The sequence below is a fragment of the Tetrao urogallus genome (assembly GCF_951394365.1).
Source record: "Tetrao urogallus genome assembly, chromosome: 3".
Classification (NCBI taxonomy): Eukaryota; Metazoa; Chordata; class Aves; order Galliformes; family Phasianidae; genus Tetrao; species Tetrao urogallus.
Genome location: NC_136815.1, coordinates 69491695 through 69518313, shown reverse-complemented (window position 1 = coordinate 69518313; position 26619 = coordinate 69491695). Strand labels below are relative to the sequence as shown.

At 37.8% G+C, this 26619-nt stretch overlaps 1 protein-coding gene across 2 annotated transcripts in view; it reads left to right on the top strand.

Annotated features, from left to right (window-relative positions):
• Positions 1-26619, top strand: part of CTNND2 (catenin delta 2) — a gene marked incomplete at both ends in the record, with an annotated part of 505693 nt that overhangs the window by 378573 nt on the left and 100501 nt on the right. For both annotated transcript variants that reach the window (XM_079533797.1, XM_079533798.1), the window contains one exon: positions 7136-7319. In XM_079533797.1, the coding sequence (XP_079389923.1) occupies positions 7136-7319 (184 nt within the window). The remainder of the gene's footprint in view (positions 1-7135; positions 7320-26619) is intronic.

Below are 26619 nucleotides of genomic sequence, written 5' to 3'. Positions count from 1 at the left end.
TGTCTAATTACAAACAATCTTTGCCCCTTTCTCAGTATGCTGTTGTTATTTTGGCTCTGAAAATGGGGAAACCGACTGATAGGACTTGTCTTCACAAAGAGTTGTTCTCAACTCTTTCTAAATGATCTGCTGAACTTGTTCACCCATATTGCTACCAAGAAAATAAGGATAGAGTTTAAAACAGATGCTAAAATCTTCTGCTCTGCTTTCTTAGCAACAGGTTGAAGCATTGATGTGGTGCATCAGTTACGCTCAGTGTGTTCTTTTGGGCAGGAGCACTCACGAATGGTGCTGTGGCTCAAAGCCTCCATCATGTTGACAGTGTGAGTTCCTCAAAATGAATAAAAGGGAGTCACGACTCACTGGTATCCTGAGGTCTCAGTTGGCAGCAGTGCAATGTCCACAACAGATAAGTCCCTCTCACCTTGGCCTTGGGGTCTGCTTGGGGCTCCTTTCACAGCCTAGGACACTCACTCCCAGGTGCTGGGAAGAAGCAGGCCCCTGCCTACCAGGCCATGCCTTTCATGTCCTGCTGCCACCAAGGTAAGGTCAGGCCATCCCAAGGCTCTGCACCACCAGCTCACTGCACCATTTATTTACTTGTCTTAAATTCAATCAGTGCTAGCACAAAATCCAAGGTGGTCCCTCTGTGCTCACTTTTTCTTGCTGGAAATTGAGTGAACCACCTATGAACCAAATTAGCTTTCCAAAGTCAATTAAAAAAAAATTGTTTTTAGCTTGTACAATCAGGAAGATACAATTTCTTCTAAGAAATTCATTCAAGTTATTTTGATTCATATGGCAACCAGAGTGATAGAATTTGTAATTCATTTGCTAAAATACATGTAGTGTTTTTGTATTTCTTGTTTTTTTTTAGTTTGGTCAAATCTAAGTTTAAGAGGAAGTATCAAGACAGTCTGGACTGGTAAATAGAGGACATCTGTTGCAGCATATGGCTTGATGTAACAGCTGCATTGAACTTTGTTCAGCAAGTAGTAATCCTTTGGAAAAAAATCAGCTTGGCATGTAATTTTGATGCCCCTGCCTGAACACTGGAGTTTAAAATACTTGCAGTTCAAAATCTCCCTGTAGTATAGAATGTTTGCAATGGAAATGTTATTGTGATTGCAGCACAGCATAATTTTTTGTCTAATAGATCAAAGTATTTCATGGTTTTAATTTGTGATTAAACTGCTTTTTTTCTCTTTTTTTTTTTTTTTGTTTTTTTTTTTACTGTGGCCAAACTAATATTATTTTTTATTTTAGGTAAACTTCCCTCCAACAATTTTATTTTCAGCTCTGTCTTTTATATATCAATTTTAAGATATGGCTAGGTTGTGAGATTTTGAGTAAGTGTTCACTGAGCCTTCCATTTTGTATGAAGTGTGACTTTACTGATAGGTCTGACTTCCTAGTTGGTTCTTCTGAGAAATGGCCATGCTACCTAGAGATTTAACTAGATGGTGAACTTTAAGTATAACTTTTTTTTTTATCTCTGTCTTAGTGCCTTTATCAAGCATATGTCTTACTTTTGGGTGCTTTAGAACATTCTCCAATAAAATACACACATAAATATTGAAGAAAAAATAAAAACCTTCCCAACGATACCCATATGAGTGTCACTATTTGGTTTTCTTGTTTTCTGGTAAGATACTTAAGTGAGAATGGTATTGCTGTCACTCATTAGGATGAAATTTTATTTGAAGTTTGTTTATTTTTACTGTGTTTTTCTCAATGACAATTAATTGCTTTTGATTTGATTTCTGTATTTTATGGCAGTAATACAAAACCAGTTAAATTACATCAGTCAGGAAAAAAAAAAAAACAGGAACCAGTGGTCTTTCCACAGTAACTGAATTTGGTACTTCCAGTAATTCCTCTGCTGTATAGCATTAAAGCTGATACCTTTATAACTCTCTTGTGTGACAGTTCCCTTCCACAATTAGATGTCATTTTAAAGCATACAGCAGAGAGAAAGCAGCAGTGCTAGGTCAAAATTCAGTCCTGTGACAAGTATGCAGACTTTTTCAGTTAATGCAATAGCTTTTGGACAGAATTTTTTCAGCAAAGTATGTACAAGCAATGTTAAAATCAGTCCTTTATGTTTTAATGAAATCCTATCTTTAATTTTGGAGCATTAAAAAAGATAACTTTTCAGTGGAAATGCTTATATTATTCTGTAATCAAGGTCAATCTGCATTTGTTTGCAGTGAAAAAGAAAACACCTACTTCTGTCAATGTTTTTTCTTTGCAGTGCTGTAGTTGGCTGCAGAAGGAGAATAACTGAATTGCGTGCAGCTTCATTTGCTGTTCCATGAGCTTGTAACTGCTTATTACTTTCACTGAAACTCATTTTTCCTCAATTTGCACTCTTCATGGGCCATCTTATATACAGCTAGACAGAAAACCACCTTTGCATATGTACATAAGATACATGAAGGTCCATGTAAGGTATTTATTCACTAGCCAGATAAAATATTATTTCAAGAAAACCAATGAAGCTGCCTTCTCTGTTACATCAATTTTGAATTTTTTAAAATTTTTTAAAAAGGATCTTTCTTAAATGCTTTGAATTCTTCAAGTGCCTGAGTTCGAATCAGACTTTTTTTTTTTTTTAAATCTAATTTACCAGTTAAGAAATGCTGCAGCAGTTGGTGTTTGACATCCTTTATGCACATCAGTTACATTTTCCTGCAGTTGCAGGGTGGATGCTGTGATTCTTAAACACCAGTTGCGTGTAATGTGATGTGCAGTTTTCAGTAGGATAAATGATTTCATCTCTGCCCCTGCTCTGAACTCAGCAGAACTGACGTAATGTATGTGGAGCCCACACCCTGCTGCCACAGCGCTGATCCAGTTCTGCAGAGTAGCATTACAGTTATATGGGTCTCTTGAGCAACAAAGCTGCAGTAAGAGCCAGCAAGTGACTTTTCTAGTACCTGAGAGCTGTGGAGTACAAGATGCTTTTCCTGAGGGCTCCAGCAAAAGATCCCTCATGCTTGGCTTCTCAGTAGGGTATTTAGCTCTCAGATTTCAATCTGATGTATGATATGCATGAAGGTACTCCCAGTAGTACCAACACACCATCATCTTATAAACAAACAGCCTGCCAAAGCTGTGCTTGCTCTTACTGGGAGCTGGGACCTTAGCTCTACCAAATCATACACTGCATCAGACCATGACCAAACTGTGAAATTAAAATGGAAAAGAAAAACCTGAGTGAGTTGCAGGACTTATTTTTTTTGTTTGTTTTTAACAAAGAATATTCAGTAAGCGAAGTCTTAATTATAAGGCTGCCTTAAACATACCAAATTGAGAAGAATCAAAGTTCTTTTATCTCCCAGTAATATTTTTTAATTACAGTCTTTTTTATCTCATAGTTTATTTGGTGATGTACTTGTTCTGCAGCACAATCAGAAGTAATGTATGTAGTGGCATTGTGACAGGGATAATACTAATGGTAAAAGCTGACTTTTTCAGTTTCCTTATTTCTATTTGTAGTCTAAGTCATTGTTATGGGCTTTTTATATATATAAAAGTAATGATTAGAGATGGCATCAAATCATACACTGAATAACTGTCTAGGAATTCCTGATTTCACGCACGGTCTTCGATTCTCTGATTTTTGCACATGGTGTCATATCTTTTGCAGTAGCTTAAATTCATTTGATTTATGCAAAAAAAAAAAAAAAAATGCCGTTTTTAAGCTGAAGGCATGGTGGTTCTGTTCTGTTTGCTTAGTAGTAGTAGCATCCTACTAGTCTGGATGGTGTTTTTAAGAGTTGGTCTTATCTTCAGCTTTGACTTCAATCCAAACTTCAGCTAAGTGAAAGATTAAATTGGTTTTTCCTTGTTTTCTTTTACTTTAATTACCAACATATTTAAATTGCTTTAACTAAAATCTGCATGTAGTTTTCCTTATGAACCATATGTGTATGTACATGTACGTATTTATGTTTTACTAGCATACGTCTCTGTAAAGAATAGCAATAACAAAAAATGGTAATAGGAACCCACAGTCTATTGTTCTTGTTGAAACAGTACTATGCTAACGTGTAAGTTAAGATAAAGTTCCTTATTAGTCCGTGATTAAAAAATAAATAAATAAAAAGTTTGGTGTTATTCCATTAGAGAAAAGAGAGAAACAAAAACGGCATAGTGGCTAGTGATGACAGTAACTGGGTTTTAAACCTTCTAACTGTTGTAACATGACTTTGAAAATGTTGGTTAAAAACTTTTTAATCAGTTTAATAATTTGGTTGTTGTCAACTGTGAAAGACCTTTTTTGAAGAGACTTTTTATCTCTAATGCATTAATAAACATTGCTGAACCTACTCAATGCATGTACTATGATAAGTAATTCCAGAAAATTTAACTTGGTGCAGAAGGGTCACCATAGCAAGCATTCCAGTAGACTCTTTGAAGAGTCCTTCATCTGATGTCTGCAGGCCTGGTAATTGGTATTGAGACCCCAAATCCATCTTCCAGCTTGAACCAGCTGAATGCTTTCAGTACAACTTACTCCTTACGTTTAAATTCAAAATGAAACTACATGATACTGTTTCCCTAGTCTTCAATTTGTTTTTTGTGAGGATGAAAGCTTCAAACTGCAGAGAGACATAGTCGGTCTGGTGTGACTGCTTTTTACCTGTAGCATTTGACAAACAAAAGTGCTTTGCAAATAGACAAGGAGACAGAATGCCTTCTTTCAACGCATTGCCACGTTAAAGGAAAGGAAAAGAGAAGATATTATGAACATGAATGATTAAGAGATGTTCTGCACTGATCTGGCCAATTCCTTATTTTCCTCTTCCCTCCCAGGAGTCAGCCTACAGATGATAAACTATTGACTTAAATGGCTGAGTTGGATTAACAACTTTCTTCCAATCCATATTCAGCAGGATAGGTCCCATTATTCATGATTAATCATTGATATGCCAAGTCCAGTCTCTTTCCCTTCTAGGAGCAGATGGTGGCACACAAATGATTTACGAGGCAGTCGAGACACCTCGGCTACTATTCCAGACTTGCGTATTGTGCTCTGAAACCCAATTTATTTGTGGCTTTAAGAGCAAGGTGGCAAATTATCTCCATGACCAACTGCTTAGTGGGAGTTGATCTTCAGAGGAAACATAATGCACGCAGTGTTTAAAAACACATTCAGATATATGCCACAGGTCGAAAATGGTGGTGTCTTTTTATTTCTTGCTTCTTGAAAAGTCTAGGGAATGGATTATCTTCCTTGATACACATAAATCTAATTCCAGATCCTCCTCAACAAAAGTAATGGGAAATGAAATCCCGGTACACTTTCATAACTGTAAATTCTTAATTAAGACAGGATACAGGGAGACACTTAGAACGCCAACCTCAGCAAGTAGCAGTCTACCGACTGCAAAAATAAAATGTAACTTGTCATAATGAAATTGCTTTATTCATTAATGTAGTTGGTAGTACTCAAAGACTTAAAATTAGATGAAAGGCATTGTTATAGTGTGGGAGATTAACTTACTGCTTAAAACTGTGTGAGGTGCAAGAACTTAAAGGCAGTGTCAGGCTTAGTGGGCAGTGTTGTTTTATTAAACTCTACCGTGACTCATAGTCATTGCAGAAGAACACAGAACAGCTGAATCTAGTCTGGTGAGCCCTTCGTTATGATACTGTGAAAGTTTTATTTCTGGCTAGAGAAACTGGACCTTACTTCCTGGCTCTTGGCTGAGTAGGGTTTTATTTTGAGCTGGCCAGTTCCTATGGCACTTAGTGAGCAAAAGCTCTTGTGTGCAATGTCGAATTTTAAAAAGGGCTTAAAGATTATGTTTATTTAAGTTTCCTTCCTTTAAGTAGGAACTTACCAAATAACAAATATTACATATATACTTAATAATACATTTTTAATAATTTTGCTGTCAAGGTCTTGTTTGCTGCTTCTGGGTTTTTTTCTTTTTTCTTCTTTTTTAATGGCTTATGACTAGTACCTGAAGCCCAAACAACTGCTTTGTTACCATCAAAGAACTCTATCCTACTTCAGTTCCAAAAGAGAACTTCTTCACAAAGAAGCAATACATTGTCTTGTTGAAATATTAAATCAGACCTTGAAGAAGGAAAGCTTTGGATCCTACTTCTCTACCATGTGTACGAATGGTTAGCAGAAAAGTGAATATAAGTATCATAATGAATGCTTTCATTCTTTTACATAAGGTATTACTTTTCACAAAGGTATTCATAATAAAAATCAAAGACTCTTTTCCTTGTTACTTTAAAGAACAAGTGCAAAAATAAGTATTTTTATTTCTGGTGTGTTTTGTTTTTTTTGTGTGTCCAGCTAAAGTTTGTTAGTTTCTGTCTGTTTTACAGCATACAGAGAATTTCAAGTTTTGTTTTTTTTTTTAATCTGTGTAACTGCATTTGTATGCAGATCTGTAAAAAGTAATTAAAACATGAAGTTGTATAACTGAGACAGTCTTCCCACAAACGTAATTAAATTTAAAGGGAAAGCAAAAAAATGTAGGTTAAATTTAAAGGGAAAGCAAAAACTGTAGGTTGATTCCCTTTAATTATAACTCCCCTTCAAAACACAGAATGCTAAAGAAAACCCGGAGCAAGTAGAGTGCTTCCTGTTTGTATTTATAAGTGCTGGAGCCATGTTTGTACAATCTTCAGCAGTTTGCACCCACCGTCACTTTTTTTTTAATTTTGCAACATAACATTCATCGTTGCAGCTTCTGCTATATGTTGATGATAATATTTCTAGTTGTTTAGTGGTTCAAAACTTGAACACAATAATGGCAAAACTGAATTTTTCCCCTTAAGGTTAGGTGTGGAGCCAGACTATTGTTACCAGAAGTAACAATAAAGAAAAGTAGGAATGATCTGAGGCTTAGCTTCAATAAATTTCCAGAGATGCTGTGACCATTTATGTATTCAAAGCTTTATTCCCATTGGGGAGACATTCAGGTATCATTGAGCTCCATTTACAAGTTGTGTTTGTTTGTTTGTTCGTTTGTTTGTTTTCTGATGCCAAGAACAGCTTCCTTAGAAGCAATAATCATGTGATTTAGTTTTGTGGGTTTTTTTAAATAAAACTATTCAGTGCCTTTTTCCAAATTGTTAATCATGAGTCATTTTCTTTTTGTAGGAGTTCTCTGGAATCTTTCTTCCTGTGATGCACTGAAAATGCCAATCATCCAGGATGCCCTCGCAGTGTTGACCAATGCAGTGATTATTCCTCACTCTGGATGGGAAAACTCTCCGCTCCAGGATGATCATAAAATACAACTTCATTCATCACAGGTGCTGCGCAATGCCACTGGGTGCCTAAGGTAAGTACAGCTAAACATTTGCTTTGCCTGAGTCATCTTTCTTTGGCTTGAATTGCTATTTCTCATTCTTAGATGTCTGTAAAATAAATAATTTGTGTGTCAGCAAGGAAGATGACTTTCAGTGCTATGAACTGTCAAGTCAGAAATTAATTAGAAAACAAGCTTCATGCCATTCAAAAGCAATCCCTAGAAGTTTGCCACTTTTCCTAATAGCCTTGACCAGTCTTCTCACCAAAGCTTGTATACTGCAGATGTTTTTTTCCTTCTAGATTTTTCCCATTCTCTCAGTTCCCTAAGTGAAATCAGTATGTTCTCACTGTTACATCCAATGTACTTAATGTAAAAAGCAGTGAAGATGTTTAAAAAAAGTAACATGCCTTGAGGGTTCCCAGTGCCATTGGTGAAGTTATAATAAATATATCGGATAGATGTTTTTTCTGCTCTGTGAAGATGAAAACCATGGTGGAATTAGAAACCAATCAGATAAAAATTATGCAACTCGCATACCTAAATGGATCATTAAGTATATGTTATGTGTACCAAATATATATATGCAGTACCAAGTTGCACTCGTATAAATAAGTGCAGCATGATAAATCTGTTCTTAAACACCACCATAGGTGTGAGAATGAAAATAGGATGAGTAAGAAGAGTTTCATTTCTGACAAACCCTTACAAAAGGACTAAATCTGCAGTCTCTGAATTCCAATCCATATCAGTGTGTTGATGTATTTTAACTTATTAGGCAAGTTCTTCAAGTGATGATTTTGTTTTTCTGTTTTTATACTGGAGTTTCTGTAATCTGTCTCAGACACTTGTTATGAAGATGAATTAAGTAGTAGCTTTAGGTACTTCACAGGAAAATTTTTAGGTGAATAGTATTTAGTGATGATACAGCACGTGTTCTTTGTTTCATCCAAAACAAAAATCCATTGGATAGAGATAAATCAAAAAACATTATTTGATGATTTTCTTAGGAGGCAAATAAAATTGCAGTGTTTTCTTATGTGTAGAAAGCACCTTTTTCACCTTGTGTTTTTTCAGCAAATTTCTTCCTTTTAGAATGAAAAATGGAAAGTTTAAGGGAAAAATGATAATGATTATTGATTTTTATATGTAATCGGTAGACACTTTAATATAGAACGTAATAATTTATTGTAAATATACTTGTATTGGACTTAAATATAGGTATGTATATGTGTATATCAGCTGCACCAGGTTATGTGGTTGGAGCTAGGTAATTACATCTGAGTTGTACTGATTTGGAAATAACTATGAAAAGAGTTTCATGGTATATTTCTGTTGCATTACATTCAAATCCCTAAAATAATACTGGTAGAATTACATTGGTTATTCCATAAGGACTTATACCATTTAGTACTTTTCACGCTTCCGATGCTTAGCCTCAGTTAAATAGCAACCTCTGAAAAAATGTCTATTATAAATTTGGGCCTTTGCAGGTTCCCTTTTCTGAACATGCATATTCAGTGTTGGTTGCCTACACCACAGATGTCTTCCTGTTAACTTACTCCAGCTTCTTTTCCCATCCCTGACCTTGCAGACCTCAGTTGTTCCCACCTTTTAGTTGATGATTCGTGTCACATTGGTCTTGAAATCTTTCTTTCTTTCTTTCTTTTTGTGAGTATGTGCACGCCCATTTGCAAACTGATGTGAGCTTACTGTAGCCTGCACTCTGGGTCAGCCTGAGGACTTGTGGCCACATGAGAATGGTATGTTGTCTGATACAATACACACTGCTTTGCAGCAAGGCTTACTGCCAAGTGCTTGATAGTACTCTGTCATAGCAGAATGGCTTCTGATCAGCTCTTGCAAAATAAGCTCATATCTGCCTGCAAAAGATTGTGCATATTATACCTCTTGAATCCTTTCCAGATAGCTGCAATAATTCAACTGCTTGTCCTAAGCTGGTTTGTCTTCTTTCCTTGTAACCCTAGGCCCTTGAACCATGTGAAGGCTTTTTAGTGACTTTCTGATCTCAAGCCCTTCTTATTTCCCAGGTGCATCTTTCCTCTGTATCTGATTGAGGTATTTATTTGGCCTTTGTCCATCTTTAGATAACGTCATCCCACTTAGTCCATGTGGATGCTCTTTAGCAAAGCTAGAACATTTGGAAAGCACTGAATTTACTTTTGCTTTATTAGCAGAAATTTTCTTGTTTATCTCCTCAGTCTTTACAGGAAACCTCTCCCTCTGAAGAAAATGTAAAATTTGAGACTGTACAAGGAACAAAAGTATTAGCTGATGTTTAAGGAGCTGAATGGTTGCTTTTGTGTGGGTGTTTTTTTTTTGTTGTTGTTGTTTGGTTTTGTATTCATATAAAATAGTGGGGTTGAAGAAAACAGTGAATGACAGAAAGATTAGAAAGCTGAGTTTTACTGCTGCTGATGAGAGCAGTGCACCTCTGTGCTGCTAGTATGCTAACTAACATTCCTTAAATACCTGCCACCCCCAATAAGCTTGAAACAGTTTTCACTCCATCCCCTTATGACTAGGTACAAGCTTCAGATTTCCATTTCAAGATCTCACAGTTTCGGGAGATATTATAAAGCAAGAAGATAAAATGTACTGGCAAAGACACTGCAGTGCTTAGCTCATAAACTCCATTGCTATCTTCCATGGGATAACTAGCTCTCAGACTCCTGTTTGGTTGTCCTCTACTGCTTTCTTTTTCCCCTTCTTTTTGAGCTGGTTTGCAAGGGGACATTGATTCATAGCAGTTGCACCCAGATTTTCAGTGGTAGTGCTCAGTAGTATAGGAAAGCTATTTGACAAATGTTTCTAAATCAGTAATGTTGACAGATTTTAGAGACATCAGGCAGCATTACATAAGGTTTAATGCCACCAGATATGCTAGGAGGCTTTTTTTTTTTTTTTCTTTTTCTAAATCTTCTGTGCCTTTGTTTTTCTGATGCATCCACTGTTAAAGCTTTAAGGAATATCTGAGAGGTGCTATAATATAATCCTTCCTATGTGGAGTGCCCATAAATAGTTTGCATTGGCTATTATATAGGAATAGTAAGATCTTTTATATATGCATTGTATGATTATTTTTCTTTCTGCTATTTTCCTGTTTCTCAATTTCTATATGAGATTTTTTTTATCTTTTTCAATTACATAGTTGCTTATTAACTATGATTTTAGTACTCTTACCTTAACTCTTTACAGTTCTTAAGGAAATTCTTAATACATTTTTTAAAATGCTGAATGGGACAACTACTGCAACTTCAATCAAACTGTAACCCAGCTGAAATCTGTATGAAATCACATGAAAGACAGCAGCAAAATCAGATGTTCCATTCCTGTTATAATCTTCTTTCTTGAAAGAGGTTATTTACAAACTGCACGGTTGTGCACTTTCATGCTTTAAAAAGAAAGTAATATGCTATTGTGCTAGTTCATTTCATATAAATTAAATATTTGAAATTGTTTAGATAATTCAGATAAATACTTTTTATTTCTGTCAATTATAAATTGGTTCTTAGTATTCGTAATTCAGAAACTGCCAGGCCTCAAAGTGACACATTGGAGTAATCATCCAATTTACTTGCCGCTCCACTGAGGTACCCAGGACATTACTTCAGTAAGCTCTGTGAATGTTTGGCTTCTTTTTTCCTTTCAGGTTCAGCTGTGACTGATTTATTTGCAGTTGTGAAATACTGTCTGTTTGTTTTGTATCTTCTAGTTCATGTAGTCTTCCCAGGGAAATTCTAGTGAAAGCTGAATTTTGAGTCCTATTTGTTTATAGTAGGGCTTATAGTGTCCTTACTCTGAAATTTAATAATCAACAGGAGGCATTTTGCACAACATACTTTTGACCTGATCTGTCAAGCTTACATATTACAAAACTGTATCTCTGTGCAAAAACCATCCAAAAAAATCTCTAGCAGTATCTTTTCAAAAGTCTTTTTCCTGATGTACAGTTTGGAATCTGGAGAGGCTGTGGGTTTTTTTCCATGAATTTGACATGAGTTTAAGGTAATAGAACGTCACCTGAGGACTTCAAGGATTTTAAGAAAGTATTGCTTTAGTGTTCTAAATCTATATTTTAAAATTCAAAATCATAAAATTCTGCCCTTTTCTTTTTTCCATGTTCTATTTAATTTTTCATCATATGAAAATCGATATATTAAAATATAGATCTCCCTTTACATTATTGGATTTGAAACTGTATAGGAGAGAATAACTCAAGTACTTTTTCTTTGTAGAGTTCCATCCCTTTCACATTTTGCTGTTTCGTACTTTCATGCTTGTCAGATCTTTCACAAAATGCCAAGAATTATTTTTTTCAAATGGAAACACACATAGCAAGCGCTCAGAATAGAAAAGCAAAGGGGTATAGTGCTTTTAAAACATGGATTGAATGCATCAGACCCAGTAGTATTTTCTGGATAGATCAACTTTTGGAAAGAACAAATTACCTTTTCACAACAATTTGTTTTAATTGTGAAACCTGAAAGCAAATGTTTTTAACTGCTTTGCAGATGAGTGATCTGTTTCACAAACATTTGCAGCTAATGCATTTATCCCTCAGCCTTATTTCTCTTCCAGCTCTCTTCTAAGCATCCTAAGACCGTTAGTTCATATTCTTAGGAACTTCTGTAATCTCTTTTGAAAATGACATTCTGCTGCATACTGACAATAGAAAATGTGTGAGCAGCATAAAACAGATAGTATTATTTGCCATATGTTTAGTTTCTAAGAAAAAGTATATATATGTGTGTGCAGAAACTTGCTTTGATGTACATACGAAACTTCTCAGGATACTAAACTGGTACATGTGTACACATATGTATGTACATTTGTATAAATATGTAAGAGGACTGATTGATGAAGCTAAAACATGTTTTTGTCTTTCTTGACAATTTCAAGTTCTGAGTATCTTCAATTGGGCATAAATGGAATGAACTTACTGTAGTAGGACCAGGGCCTTTGCAGCTAATTTCTTTTTTTATTCTTCTCCCATGAACAGCAGGCAGAGTTTTTTCATCATTATATGCTGTTATAAATAAAGAGATGTTGAACTTAGCAACCCATTTCTGCTTCTCCCTTGCATTATCTAGAGCTCACTCTCAAACCTTGCAGTCTTGGAATCAGATAATAGAAAGTCTGTGTTTCATTCAGAAGCTTGTTAAAATCTAGGGTTAGGTTGTAATGGTCAAAACTCTTATTAACAGCCTGTCCAAGGGAGGGGCTTTTACCATAGGCAGTTCTGGAGAAGAGACATAGAAGAGTGGCAGCTGCTCGAAAGCATACTGAGACAGCATTACACACTTTTAGAGAGGGATCTGTGCAAATCCACACTCTGAAATTATCCTCATTTTATATTTTGAAGTCCTCTCTTGGCTTAGAGAAAAGTATAAGCACCTCTGTTCTTGTCTTTCTAATACAAAGCTAGCGTAATTAACTTTCAAGCATCATCAGATCAGCAGTTTTTATACTAACTAGCTACATTCTACTCGTGTACTGTTGTGAAACGTGTATTTTACATAGCGTGCATGACTATGCACCATGTGTTAAATCTCATTGGGCCACTGTTAGTGTGTTGAAAATAGTAAGAAGGTTCCCAAACTCTGCAGTTATATTGGTGCATCTGTTGTTCAGCAAACATGCATTCTCTTGACATTTCTTCTTACTTGGGAGTTTCTCCAGGACCTCAACTTGGAAGTAACTGCAGACAAAAATGTTGCCAAGAAGTCAAGGAAAAATTTACCTTTGGAGTCTGTAATGTCTGGTTCAGTGCAATTCAATTCCTTTTCACTAAAACCAAAATTCTTATTAAACTTGCATAATTTATGCTCCTGGGTCCCAGGAATGCACTGTGATAACAAGCTGAAGAGGAATTTAGGTATTGATGTCAGCTCTCCAGTATTTTGGAAAGACCAAGAATGATTCCAGTTATATATTGTATGAGTGGCTACTAGATAATTTCCAATTCAATAAATACATGTAATATAAATGCAAGTACCTTGATCACAACTTCTAAATCTTGTCTTTCTTTCTAGGGTAAAGCTAAATGTCATATTTATATCCTGAAATAGAAGTAAAAATAAACTTGACAATAAATTTAATTGCACGGCTTACTTTAAGATAGAGTAGATCAGCATTGTGTAGTTCTAGTACACAATGAATTTTGAATAACTTTAATAAGCTTGATAATACTTCAGTGAATATCATACTGAAACATAGTTCACTGTAGGGAGAAGAAGCTGAACTTCTGTTTCCTGCCTTTGGAAGAAATAGGAAGGAATAAATTCTAAGTTGCATTTACCTTACAGCAAGTATTTTAATCAGTGAGTGGGCTCTCAAAAAAAAAGTCTGTTTTTAGAGGTTTTGAGTATTTTATACAATCACTGACTCATCAGCTCTTAAAATCATTTGCAGTTTTGATGATGTCGATATTTAACTATGAGTTTGAGTGTCTAATTTCAGGCATCTCAATTCAAAACTTGCACACAGGCTGCTTTCATGGACATGAGGTATGCAAAATATTTATTTTTAAAAAGCCTAAAACTTTTACTAACTCAGGAATAAATGTTCACTGCCATATTTCTGATCTTTCAAGACAAACTGGAAAAGTCAGAGAAAATGAATAAGGAATCAATCAAATGTTTCACTTTTTCCAAAAGCTGAAGGACCCAGTCTAGAAAAAAGTCCCAAGCCTATTGGAGAGGCCACAGTGACGGGATCATGCTTTCACATAAAGTTTAGGAGGCAAATTTGTGCAGGATATGAGAAGGATCATGCCGTACAAAAAGCTGTGATGATTCAAAAATGTAGCTGAAATAAAAACCTAATGATAGAACTTGGGGTAGAGGGCGATTTTACTTTGAATAACTCAGTGTCCTCTGATTACTGCTGTAGTATTTTTATTCGGAAGATAAGTGAGAATTACGAATAGAATGAAATGTATAGCTGTGTCAGATCCCCACTCTTTCATAATGCTGCAGTTACTCCCATTTCACATATTCATGAACAAATTTATAATGTTCATATAAGGATGTACTGTATTAATTATAGCACTGGCAGTCAAATAGCACTGAAGTTCAATGCTTTTTCAGCATTTCTGATTAAAGTTTTGCTTTCTTGTTACATGTTCCACATAGCTCTAAAAATTCATTCTTTGCTCAAGTTTTATCAAAATCTCAACCAGAAATTTTATTTTTAAATGGCTGCTGGGGAATACCTTTTGTATTCTGCTTTGATCTGAAAAGTAGCAAATCATACTTTTTTTGAGTCTTTTTACTCTCCTATGCTTAGAAAATATGTAACAGCCTTTGGCAGGATGCCTTCTTCCTCCATCATTTTATCTGGTGAAACAAATGGGATTATTCTGAATCTGCCTTCCAATGAAGGAAGAACTCCTAATGATTTTGGATTAAGATAACTAAAAAGTAATAATGAAACCCCATCTTCTAAATGTTATTTAAGCAATACCTGAGCAAACAATAAAGCTCACGTTACTCTCAGTGGGACTTCCTGTTTGGATACAAATTAAAAATATTGAACCTCTTTATCAAAGCTTGATAATTCAAACTTTTTTTAAACAAAGTTTAGTTCCTGTTCTTCAACTAAGATCTTTTCTTGAATATTTGTATGTGTTAGTTTTAGGGAAAAAAAGAAACAGTTATACCATTTACATGTTTCTGTGACAGCGGTATATTCTTCCTGTAATTTACTAATATACTGTTGCTAAAAATTCTACATACACATCTCAAATTAATGTATCTCACTACCTTTGCTTTCATTTCATGATACTCTGAAGTTCAACAATGATAACAAAACTATCAGCTGCTGCTCCAATTGCTTATGGTTTCCCCAGCCTTCAATCAGGACCACAGTGAATAAACATCTCAAGTGTGTTTTGACTGACTATTTTCTCTGCTTTTCCTGGTTTTATTCACTCCAGGTTGAATGCCTGCTGTTCACTAATGCCTAATGTGAACATTTCATCTGCTCGCATTTGCGTGGTTTAGGTGGTGTTAATTTACATTCCATTCTGTTGCAGTTTTACCCAGTATGGATATGAATGTTCTAAGGAAAGTGAAACTGTTTTGTGAAAGGATTTAGATTACATGGTGGTTTGGGTTTTTTTCCATTTTGGAACAGTTTTCATTTGTGTAGGAGCAAGAGTTAAGCTTGGCAGTTAGGTTTTCAGAAACCCATAATAAAATATAATCTGAATCTTGGTGGCCTGTTGACTGGATATGAGCAGACTCCAAGTCCCGCTGACTGTTATGGGCCTCCTCAATAGTAAGATGCAAAGCTGAATGGCATGGTGCTGCAGCCCTTTTTGCAAGGAATTTCCAGGGCAGTGTGGAATTGTGTTAGTGTAGAACGTGGCACAGTGTGGTCACTACATGGGAAGCTGAACAGTTATCTATTCATCCTCAACTGTTTCGGCCCATTGGCCTGAAACTCTTTTGCTTAAAATGAATCACAATGCAGCGGGAGGGCAGCAGATGTCAGCTGGAGTCACCATCTACCTCTGCTGTTGCTTTGCTGACTACTGAGAAGTGTAGGCATTCCTTTTTGAATGGTTACTCTGTAAAACTGATTTAGTCTGTCTCTGCAGAAAATACTACTTGTCTCAGCATGACAGAAAAACTGATTGTGACAATTCTCTAGCACCACTTGAGGTCATGGTGACCGATGTTTCATTTACCCAAGGAAAATGAGAAACGCAAGCATCCAGTGTTTGTATGCCCACTCAGTTCCACTACAAACACTTTAATATATTCTGTAACTCTAAAGAGCGTTGAGGTTTTTAGCCCTAATTGCTTGATTTCTATATTAGCTATCTTTTTGCCTCTTGAAACTGTTTGCAGTACAGGAGATGTGAAGAAAACATAAGGCTCTGCATAGTGAAGGAGAGGCAGGGCATACCTGTTCAGCTCTCCCTCATTATCGTATGACAGACTGCTTCAAATCTGAAGAAAGTTCCCATAGGAGTGAGAAGATTATCTGATCTCTTTGGTTGGTCTGAGGGTTTTCAGAAGAGATATCTGTTTGAAGTGTGCTGATCTTTCTTCATCCTTCTGGATAAGTGAGCCAACATCAGAGTAAACATTTTATCGTGCTGGTTCAGAATGTATTGAACATGTGAACTGTCACACTTCAAGCACCAGAGTAATTAATGCCAGCAGCTCAAGTTGAGCCAGTGCTCAAGTCTGTTGCAAGAAGGCTTTGATAGCATTCCAAATTTTTGCAACTTGGTGAACTACCGAGAGCTCATGAGAAATACTCCACAGTAATACCCTTAGTACTAAAGCTCTCAGACTTGCAGTCCCCACTAGCCAGACTTGTGAATTTCATTGCTGTTACGTGTTTTGAAAATGTTTTCTCACAAAACCTCCTGATGAAGTAAGTAAAAAGTAAATAAAAATACAGCTTTTGGGAGTGTGATGAAGTCTACTGCAGACTGCCAAGCGTGCTTAGCATACACTCATGATGTCTGAGCTCAAGACTAAAAAGCAGCATATCATTTCTGGAGGTCGTTTTTTGTGAAACTGCCTGGTGAGCATTAAGCTTATATTCTTACTGTCACTACACATCTTCATGGAGAAGTTTTAGCACTTTGTAAGTAAGATTTTTCACTGAGCAGAGAGGACAATCCAATAAGAACACATTGACAAAGACCAGGTCCATTACTTGAAATCAAATAGATTTCCCATTGGAGATAATTAGTGAAGTAGACAATTAATTTGAACTAAATTGAGACTTCAGGAAAGACTGAAATATAAAGCATGTGATACCTGTTGCTAATTCAGTTTCATGAATTGTATCAAATTTGGCTGTGCCAAAGAGAAGTTCTCATGCCTGTGGAGTAAAAGAGTTCATAGAGCAAGATGTAAGGCGGTGCTAATTCCAGCCATAGTTCTGTGATAAATACACAGCTTTGTAGACACTTGCCTTTGAAAAAGTCTTAGTCCTAGGACAGCAGCTGAATGGGATAAAAGTTTTATGCTGTCTTCTGTCATGAAAGTTTGTGAGAAAATTCTGTCTAATACGACAGACAAAGTGGAAGTCTTCTCTCTAGAAAAAGAGCTGAACAAAGATATTAGAGATTGAGGAGTTCAAGGTTTTTTTCCAATTGCGTTCCCTAAGCTAGTTTACTTTTATACTTTCAAGTCATATGTTACTATTGAGAAAATTTTCTTTTGAAAGAACTCAAGCTTTCTTTTTTCTTAAGTAATAATGTCTCTGTAATTTAACTACATCTCGATGTACTATAAAAAAACATTCAGCATCTACTGGATAGTATTTTTAGCAAGAATTACACACTACCTACAGAGGGTTACTCTGACAAAGAAGTTCTGGAATATTCATCCTAGGGTAGCTTTTTTACTTTCACAGCTCATTTCTTTTTGTCAGGTACTCATTTATTATAGTTAGTTGGTTACAGCTTCAGCATTTTGAAGGACAGAAGCGTTGTGAAATACTTCCTCCTCGTCCCCTGCTGTCAGTCATCTATCTTTATATCTGATCTACTATGCACAAAAGCACTATAATTGAAAAGCATTTCCAAAGACAGAGCCGTGAAAGGGCATGCGCAAGTATATGATCTTTTTTGGAATTGACTAACAAAATAAAAATGCATAATAAATTGAAAAATAAAACTATTTACATCAAAATATCATTGAATTCCTTGGGTTTGTTTTATATAATTAATTTGTATTGAACTTACTAGTCAGAGGGTCAGTCAGTTTGATTAATTTTGATTGATAGTTACTGTCTTTGGTTGCCAGACCTTGTACTAAGAAGGAGTGCCTTGTATTCAGTATAAATATGAGAAAATGTTCAGTGTTGCATGTATTTTTGGTAGTTACTCATATTATATCTGCTCATAGCCTGTGTGCATTCCAGACTGCTTGAGTCAGTGGGTAGACCTAGGTCTGCCTGGCCCTGCACACAGCTTGGGACCTCAGGAATACTGAAGTTTTGTAACCCCACAAAAACAAGAGAGATCTCGGGTATAGTTAACAAACTAAATATGAATTCAGAGGTGGAGAAGGAGGGACATTCTTTTCATAGCTACTATGATGAAGAAGGCACAGCAAAGACTAATGATTCTGTTCTGCATTCACCTACATCAGGACCAAGCAGAGACTAACATTTTTGAGGTTGTGTGAATGTTTACTATGCACAAGACAGTGATCAGATCTTGGGACAAGTTTAGGAAGGAAAACGTGGCTTTACTGAATTCACATTAAGAGTATAGTGATGTTACTAATGTGGTATCTTCTGTGCTAGACATCACCTAGCACAAAACAATGTTTGGCACAATCACAGAATTATAGGGGTTGGAAGGAAACTCTGGAGATCCTTGAGTCTAACCCTCTACAAAAACAGTTACCCTACAGTAGGTCGCACAGGTAGTAGTTCAGATGGGTTTTGAATATGTCCTCAGAAGGAGATTCTAGAACCTCTCTGGGCAGCCTGTTCCTCTGCTCTGTTATATGTACCATAAAGAAGTTCTTCCACATATTTGTGTGGAACTTCTTATTGTTCCAGTTTTTGGCCATTGCTTCTTGTCCTGTCACTACTCAACACTAAAAAGAGTCTGACCTTGTCCAGTGCCTCCCATGCTTTAGATATTTATAAACATTGATCAGATCCCCTCTGAGTCTTCTCCAGACTGAACAGTCCCAGGTCTCTCAGCCTTTCCTAGTATGGGAGATGCTCCAGGCCTTTTATCATTTTTGTGGCCCTCCTCTTGACTCTTTCTAGAAGATCTCTGTCTTTTTTGAACTGAGGAGCCCAGAACTGGATACAGTATTCCAGACCCTCAGCAGGGTGAAATAAAAGGAGAGGATCACCTCCGTCAACCTGCTGGCCACACTCTTTTTAATACACCCCAATATAGCATTGGCCTTCTTGGACACAGTTGCAAATTGCTGGCTCATGGCAATCTGTTATCTACCAGGACACCCAAGTCCTTCTCTGCAGGGCTCTTCTCCAGCTCTTCTCAGCCCCTAACCTGTACTGATGCATGGGGTTATTTCTCCCTGGTTGCAGGACTCTACACTTGCTTTTGTTGAACCTCATCTGGTCCTCTCTGTATGACTCTTCAGGAGTAGAGGGAATGGCCTCTCAAGTTGCACCAGGGGAGATTCACGCTGGATGTAAGAAATACTGCTTCTCCAGAAGAGTGGTCAGGCATTGGAATGGGCTGCCCAAGAAGGTGGTGGAGTCACTGACCCTGGAGATGTTAAGGAACATTTTGGCATTGTGTTAAGGGACATGGTTTAGTGAAAACTATTGGTGATAGATGGGTAGTTGGACTGGATGGTCTATAGGTCTTTTCCACCTTGGTGATTCTCCGATTAGTAGGGGACTCACATTTTCTGTTGTTTTCTTTTTCTGTTGACATATTTTAAAGAGCCCTTCTTGTTATCCTTTACCTTCTTTGGCAAATTAAATTCCAAGTGGGCTTTAGCTTTTTCCATTGCATCCCTACAGGCCCTTCTTATATTCTTCCCAAGTGAACAGGCCCTTTTTCCACATTTCATGCACTTTCTTTCCTTTTATCTTATCCATGAACTCCTTCCTCATCTACACAGATTTCCCGCCACCTTTCCTTGATTTCTTACTCTTAGGGATGCATCAATTTTGAGCTTGGAAGAAGTGGTGTTTCAGTGTCGACTAATTCTCATGGGCTCCCTTTCCATCCAGCACTCTAGCCTATGGGCACTCTAGCCCACCAAATAGGTTCTTTAAGAGATCAAAGTAAACTCTCCTGAAGTCCACAGTGCTTCTTATACACATGATCCTGAACTCCACCATCTTGTGATTACTGCATCCTAAGCTGTTCCCAACTTTCACATCCCTGACCAGTCCTTTCTTGTTAGTAAGAGCAAGGTCCAGCAGCTCACCTCTCTCTGTTGGCCTCTCCACTGCTGTGTCAGAAAGTTATCTTTAACGTATTGCAGGAACCTCCTGGACCATGCATTCCTGGCCATGCTGCTAATCCAACAAATATCAGAATGGTTGAAGTCTCCCATAAGAACCAGTGCCCAGGATCGTGAGATTACTTCCAGCTGCTTGTAGAAGACCTCATCACCTTACTCCTCCAGATCAGCTGGCCTGTAGTGCACACCTAGACATGTCACCCATCTGTGTCATTGGGTTGCAGAGGTTAATAAGCTCAGTAACTAATCCACACAAAGGCACAGAATCCATGAGATACAAAGCTGGAGCATGGCTGACACTGGGATGGCCCATGCTGAATTAGGGTGAAGGAAAATTCATGTGAAGGATACTTTTTTCTAAGCAGAGATTTTAGAAGATTTACAAGAACAATGTGTAACTTTTTATTTGTTTTTAAAGGCTTAAAATGTTTGCATGTTTGTTATTATTTTGTTTAGGCTTTGCTTTTCACAGGATTGGTAATTTTATTTGGGGAAGTAACCAATTCAATTAGGTTGAAGAAGAAGTGGACTAAAAGAGTTTTAGGCACTGAAAGAAACTCAGATTCCCCAGAATAGTGGGGATTTTGGATAGTGATTTTTTCTGATTATAGTTTTAATTAAGAAAATTGAGATGCCTGAGGGTAGGCAGGCGACATCTTCATCTGGGAGGACTTCAGGGAATTAATCAGTCTCCTTTGATAGTGAAAGCAGTTCATGACTTGTATTAGGTTGGCTGCTTAACTGGGCACCCAAATTAAGCTGGCTGTATATCCTGTATGTCACAGGTGATCTTTTCTAAATAACCAGTTTAGTTTACCATTTGCTCCTCCACACTTACAGATAATTTAAAGACCTTGACATTATTGTTAAATTGAATGAAAATAGAATAATAGTCACAGAACAATATGGATTTTAGAGGTACTTCAAAATCATCTAGTTCCAGTGCTCCTTGCCATAGGTAGTAGCATGTTCCACTACGTCAAGTTGCTCAAAAGCCCATCTAAATGTATCGTAATAACCTAAAAAGATGTTTGTGCATCTATGTGTGCATTTGTATGTGTTAATTTATACTGTACTTCTTGATACTGTCCTTGGATTGAATAGCAGAAGTTGTTAGTATTTCTTTAAGAGAGTGGAAAGAGACCTAACTAACAGAAACTTTTTAATTCTGGAGTTGTTGCTCTGCCTATCCTGAAAACACATGCAAAGCATTAACTGATTTATTATCCTCCATAATTCTCCATCATAGTTGTATTGCTTCTGTCACAGTTACAGTTTACTTGACCTTATTGCAGGCATACGGTATAATTACTAAATGGGTGGTAATTTATGTAAACAAATGTTAGTTTTTCATAGCAAGAGCCCTATCATTATGGTCTATTGCTACTGGATGGGTTATAGAGCTAGCCGTTTTTCAAGGATTTGGGTAGATTGTTATTCTGGTTGATCTTTATACTTGAAACTCCAAGGATTTAGTGCTTAAAAAGTAAAAGCATTGTAAACCTTGGAGATGGTTATTATTTTCTCTCCTCCAAATTTGTGAGAATTTTAATTCATCTTGCTTCAGCAAAATTAACGTATCAAAATATTTTCTAGTTAATACACAAAGAGTTTGGGAGATGCTTATTGCAAACCAGATCTTGTATTAGCAGATGTAGTAGGTAAAAACAAATGTTTAAGAATATATTGAATATTTTGATAACTGCAGTGTTTCGGCCTTCCTTTATTCAAAAGCTTAGAAGTAGCTGCCACAAACTGAAAGTAATTAACTTCCATTTCTCCTTTAAAGGTAAGCTAACCAAAATCTCCCATTCTTAAGTCAAGGAATGTGTTATGAGGGTACAAGTGAAACTGCAAACCAGTTTTCACCTTGGATTCCAAATTATTATTTTTTTCTTTTTAATAATAAGGAGATTTATTATGTGTACAGTGACCTTTGGATATTTGGAGTTAACCTTGGTGTAGGAATGCAGTGGTTTTTGGAATGTGACTTTTGGCAGGTATCTAAGCTTATTCATTCCTTTCCTGCTTAATCATTCATTTCACACTTTTTCCTCCCTGTTGGAGGTCTGTCCATGTTCTGTTCATGTTGTGAAGCTCATATGTACAGTAAAATATACATGATTTTTCTATATTATCAATAATAAATGCTTTTCCATACTCAAAAACTGCAGAAACAGAGCGGTTTCCAGCAGATGCTACTTGATACTTCACTCTGCTGTTTTAAGAATTTGCATGTAGTGATGTTAGTGGCCTCAGCACAATTCCTGCTACTCTCTTACTAAAAAGCAGTGCTACTTTTGTCAGTCCTTGGTACACCAGCAGGGATAAGAAATTACATTGGCAGTGCAACTGGAAGGTTAGCTTGCAGTATCGGATGAGTGAAGCTGGAGCAAGTACTATGCATCAGCTTGTTCAGGTAGCAGTTTAGATCGTTGCATTTTCTAGAATCCTCCTGTTAGCCAGAGCTATACAGTTAGATTGCAGTTCTCAACTGTAATAGCATACTTACCTTTTTAATTTTGGTTGCTAACCATACCTACATAATGCTTTGATCATTTCTTCTGACAGCATCACCAATATATGCACAGCAGTCACAAATTTAACAGATTTTGAAAAACTACTTTCCTATTGCAGGTTATGTTTAACCGGAAAGTGTGGTCTGTTGTGCTGGAGGTTTTTTTTGTATTTGATCTGTAGGAAAAATTGTTACGGTGCTATTAGCATGAAATTATTCCTCAGCCACATACAGTGGATGTGTCTGGGACTAGGAATGCTGAATGGAAGGATATGTCCAGTAACAAGTGGCATCCTCCAGGGGTCTGTCTTGGGACCAGTGCTCTTTAATATCTTTATCAATGACATCGATGGTGGAATCGAGTGCACCCTCAGCAGGTTTGCTGATGACACCAAGCTGAGTGGTGCAGTTGACACATTGGAAGGAAGGGATGCCATTCAGAAGGACCTTGACAGGCTGGAAAGGTGGGCCAGGTGAACCTGATGAGGCTCAACACGGCAAAGCGCAAAGTTTTGCACTTGGGCCGGAGGAATCCCAGGCGTCCATACAGACTGGGAGGAGCGGTCCTTGAGAGCAGCCCTTTGGAAAAGGACCTGGGAGTCTTGGTAGATGAAAAACTTACCATGAGCCAGCAACTTCCCCTTGCGGCTCGGAGGGCAAATGGTATCCTGGGCTCCATCAAAAGAAGGGGCAGCCAGCAGGGACAGGGAGGTGATTGTCCCCCTCTACTCTGCTCTTGTGAGGCCCCATCTGGAATACTGTGTCCAGGTCTGGAGCCCACAGTACAAGAAAGACAGAGCTGTTGGAGAGGGACCAGAGGAGAGACACGAAGATGATCGGGGTGCTGGAACACCTCCCCTATGAGGACAGTCTGAGGAAGCTGGGCTTGTTCAGCCTGGAGAAAAGAAGGCTGCGGGGTGACCTCATTGCAGCCTTTCAGTACCTAAAGGTAGCCTACAAACAGGAGGAGAGTCAACTCTTTGAAAGGGTACATAACTGCAGAACAAGGGGAAATGGTTTTAAGTTGAGGGAGGGTAGATTTAGGCTAGATGTGAGGGGGAAGTTCTTTACAGAAAGAGCGCTGAGGTGCTGGAACAGGCTGCCCAGAGAGATTGTGGATGCCCCATCCCTGTATTCAAAGCCAGATTGGATGTGGCCTGGGCAGCCTGGTCTAGTATTAAATGGGAAGGTTGGTGACCCTGCCTGTGGCAGGGGGGTTGGAGATTCATGATCCTGAAGTCCCTTCCAACCCTGGCCATTCTGTGATTCTGTGATGTTGGTAGGCACTATAAGCTGGTTGCCTGGAATCAAGTAGGAGGGCACAGCTTCATCTGAGAATAGGAAATGGAGGAGAAGACCGTGCGTGACTGGTAGTGACAATGAAGGATTGTCTGAGAAAGGAGAATGGACTAGGATGAGCATCCTGGGGAGCACATACTGGAACTCAAATCTGTGATATCAAGAGAACTGGTGCAAATCCTAACTTGTGAGAAAAACAAGGATAACACAGGCTATAGAAATATGTCAAAGGAGATCAATTGGCAGTGGGAAGAAGAGTCTGACAATGGATTGTAAGAATCTAGATCCTGCCACTGCTCACTATCAGTAACTTTCTGATAGGCCACAGTCTGTGTTGGTCATTATGTGGCATTTTATCTGGGGCAAACATGACTTTTCTAGGTATCAATTCCTGTTATGAATGTCTGGCACCTCTGCAGACCATCTTTATGGCAGAACACTCTGTGGAAATGCTTTATAGGAGAAAGGTGTTCACTGATTTAAAAAACAAGACAAAATCTTAGTGAGAGCTTGGAAACAAACCTCCCTGTTGTACAGGGAGACTGGCATTCTGGCAGAAACCTTCATAGCAAGCTGAAGTACTACAAGGGAAGAAAGTGGAAACTATACCTGTATACTATTCCACTGGAACAGGCTGCCCAGGGAGGTTGTGGAGTCTCCTTCTCTGGAGATGTTCAAGACCTGCCTGGATGCCTACCTGTGCGACCTGGTGTAGGGAACCTGCTTTGGCAGGGGGGTTGGACTTGATGATCTCTGGAGGTCCCTTCCAACTCCTACAATTCTGTGATTCTGTGATACCTGACAAAGTTTTGGCACTCGAGGATGAAACAAGGAGGATCAAAGCCTAACTGGAGCAAAGTGGGGGCATAAAACTGTCACAACAGGGAATTTTACCATTATACATATCCTGAAAGCAAAAAGAAAGAATGTGTGTACACTGATGCGTGGGGATGACAGATTTGTGACAGGCAAAAGGGAGGAGACTGAAGAACTCAACACCCTTTTTGCCTCAGTCTTAGCAGTTAAATTCTCCTAATAAGTTTTGTCTTGGGAAGTTGCCTATGGAGTAGGAGAGCAGAAAGCAAAAAGTTGCAGAATAGCTGTTTCTCAGTGAATACTGCCAAGATAGAACATGTATCCCATGTTCCCCCTGAGAGGAAGTCAGTGTGGAATATATACTACACATGAAATTCAAATACCATTTCAGTAAGCTTTCTTCAGCAGAAGAGTCTGTGCAATGCACATATGTTACTGATGTGTTCAGTGGCACAGATCACTACCAGTGTTCCTGCATCTAAAAAGTCTGCTCCCGCAGCCGTGCTCAGAGGAGCAGTGAGGATGCAGGGAGAAGCTCTGGTACCCAACAAAGCCTGTATCGTTGTCTGATCCTGATCATGGTGCGGGGAGGAAGAGAGGTTGAGCTTTGGCTGAGGACCACCAGTTCTGGTGCCCTATGTGTCACAGATGGATGTCGGCTCTCAGCAGTGTAACATCCTCAGAATAAAGAGAAAAATGCAGGATTGATCTGGCCATCCAGTGTGTGCATGCCTAAAGGTATAAGAACAGCTGATTTAAAGAATGACATTGTTACAGCTTTGGGTTTATGGGGGAGCTGCGATTCAGGGGACTTCAGATTTAGCCCATATACTTTACATTTACAGATACTGGTAAAATTCACAGAATCACTGAATGGCCTGAGTTGGATGGGACCTCAAGGATCATGAATCTCCAACCCCCCTGCCACATGCAGGGCCACCAACCTCTACATTCAATACTAGACCAGGCTGCGCAGGTTCCCATCCAATCTGGCTTTGAACGCTTCATTCACTTTTAGGTCACTCACTACAAGAAAGACATCAAGGCCCTGTTATGTGTCCAGAGAAGGGCAACAAATATAGAATACTGATTATAACTAATAATTCCACCTTTTTGGATACCTGTTCTGGCTTCACCCGCAGACAGGTAGTTTATCGTTTGCAATCACACAGGCCTTCTGTGTATCTCCTGGTCTGGACACAGAGATAATTCAAGAACAGGGAACTGGAACATTGTGATGCTTGATACATGCAGCTATTGACTTGATGGAGTGTTGCTCTATCACAGCCACCTGCTCAGGAAGAAAAACAAAAAAGGAAAAAAATAAAAAAAATCCACCTGTATCTCAAATCTGTACGTTTATTTCAGAAAGCTTTGGCAACGTAAATCAGATAAGCGCTAAGCTTGATAAAGTTGCATTAAATAATTTGTTCTCTCTTGTTCCTAATATAGGAAATTCTACTGTAATTCTGGGAATTGTGTTTGCTCCATACTGGAGGAAACTGTGTTGTTGAGTAACTGGCAATTAAAATAATAATTATAAAATCAGAGTGAGTGTTTATTCATAAAAGAACAGTCACCTCTATGAACTGTAATTAACGTTTTGCTAATTTGGTCTCTGACTGGCACAGAAAGCATACAAGTGATTAAACTCTTCCCAGACATCACACAGCCACAATCATAGCATTGTAGCAGAGGTGAGATTTGTGCATGGGTTGTGTTGTTAAAGCAAGGCACA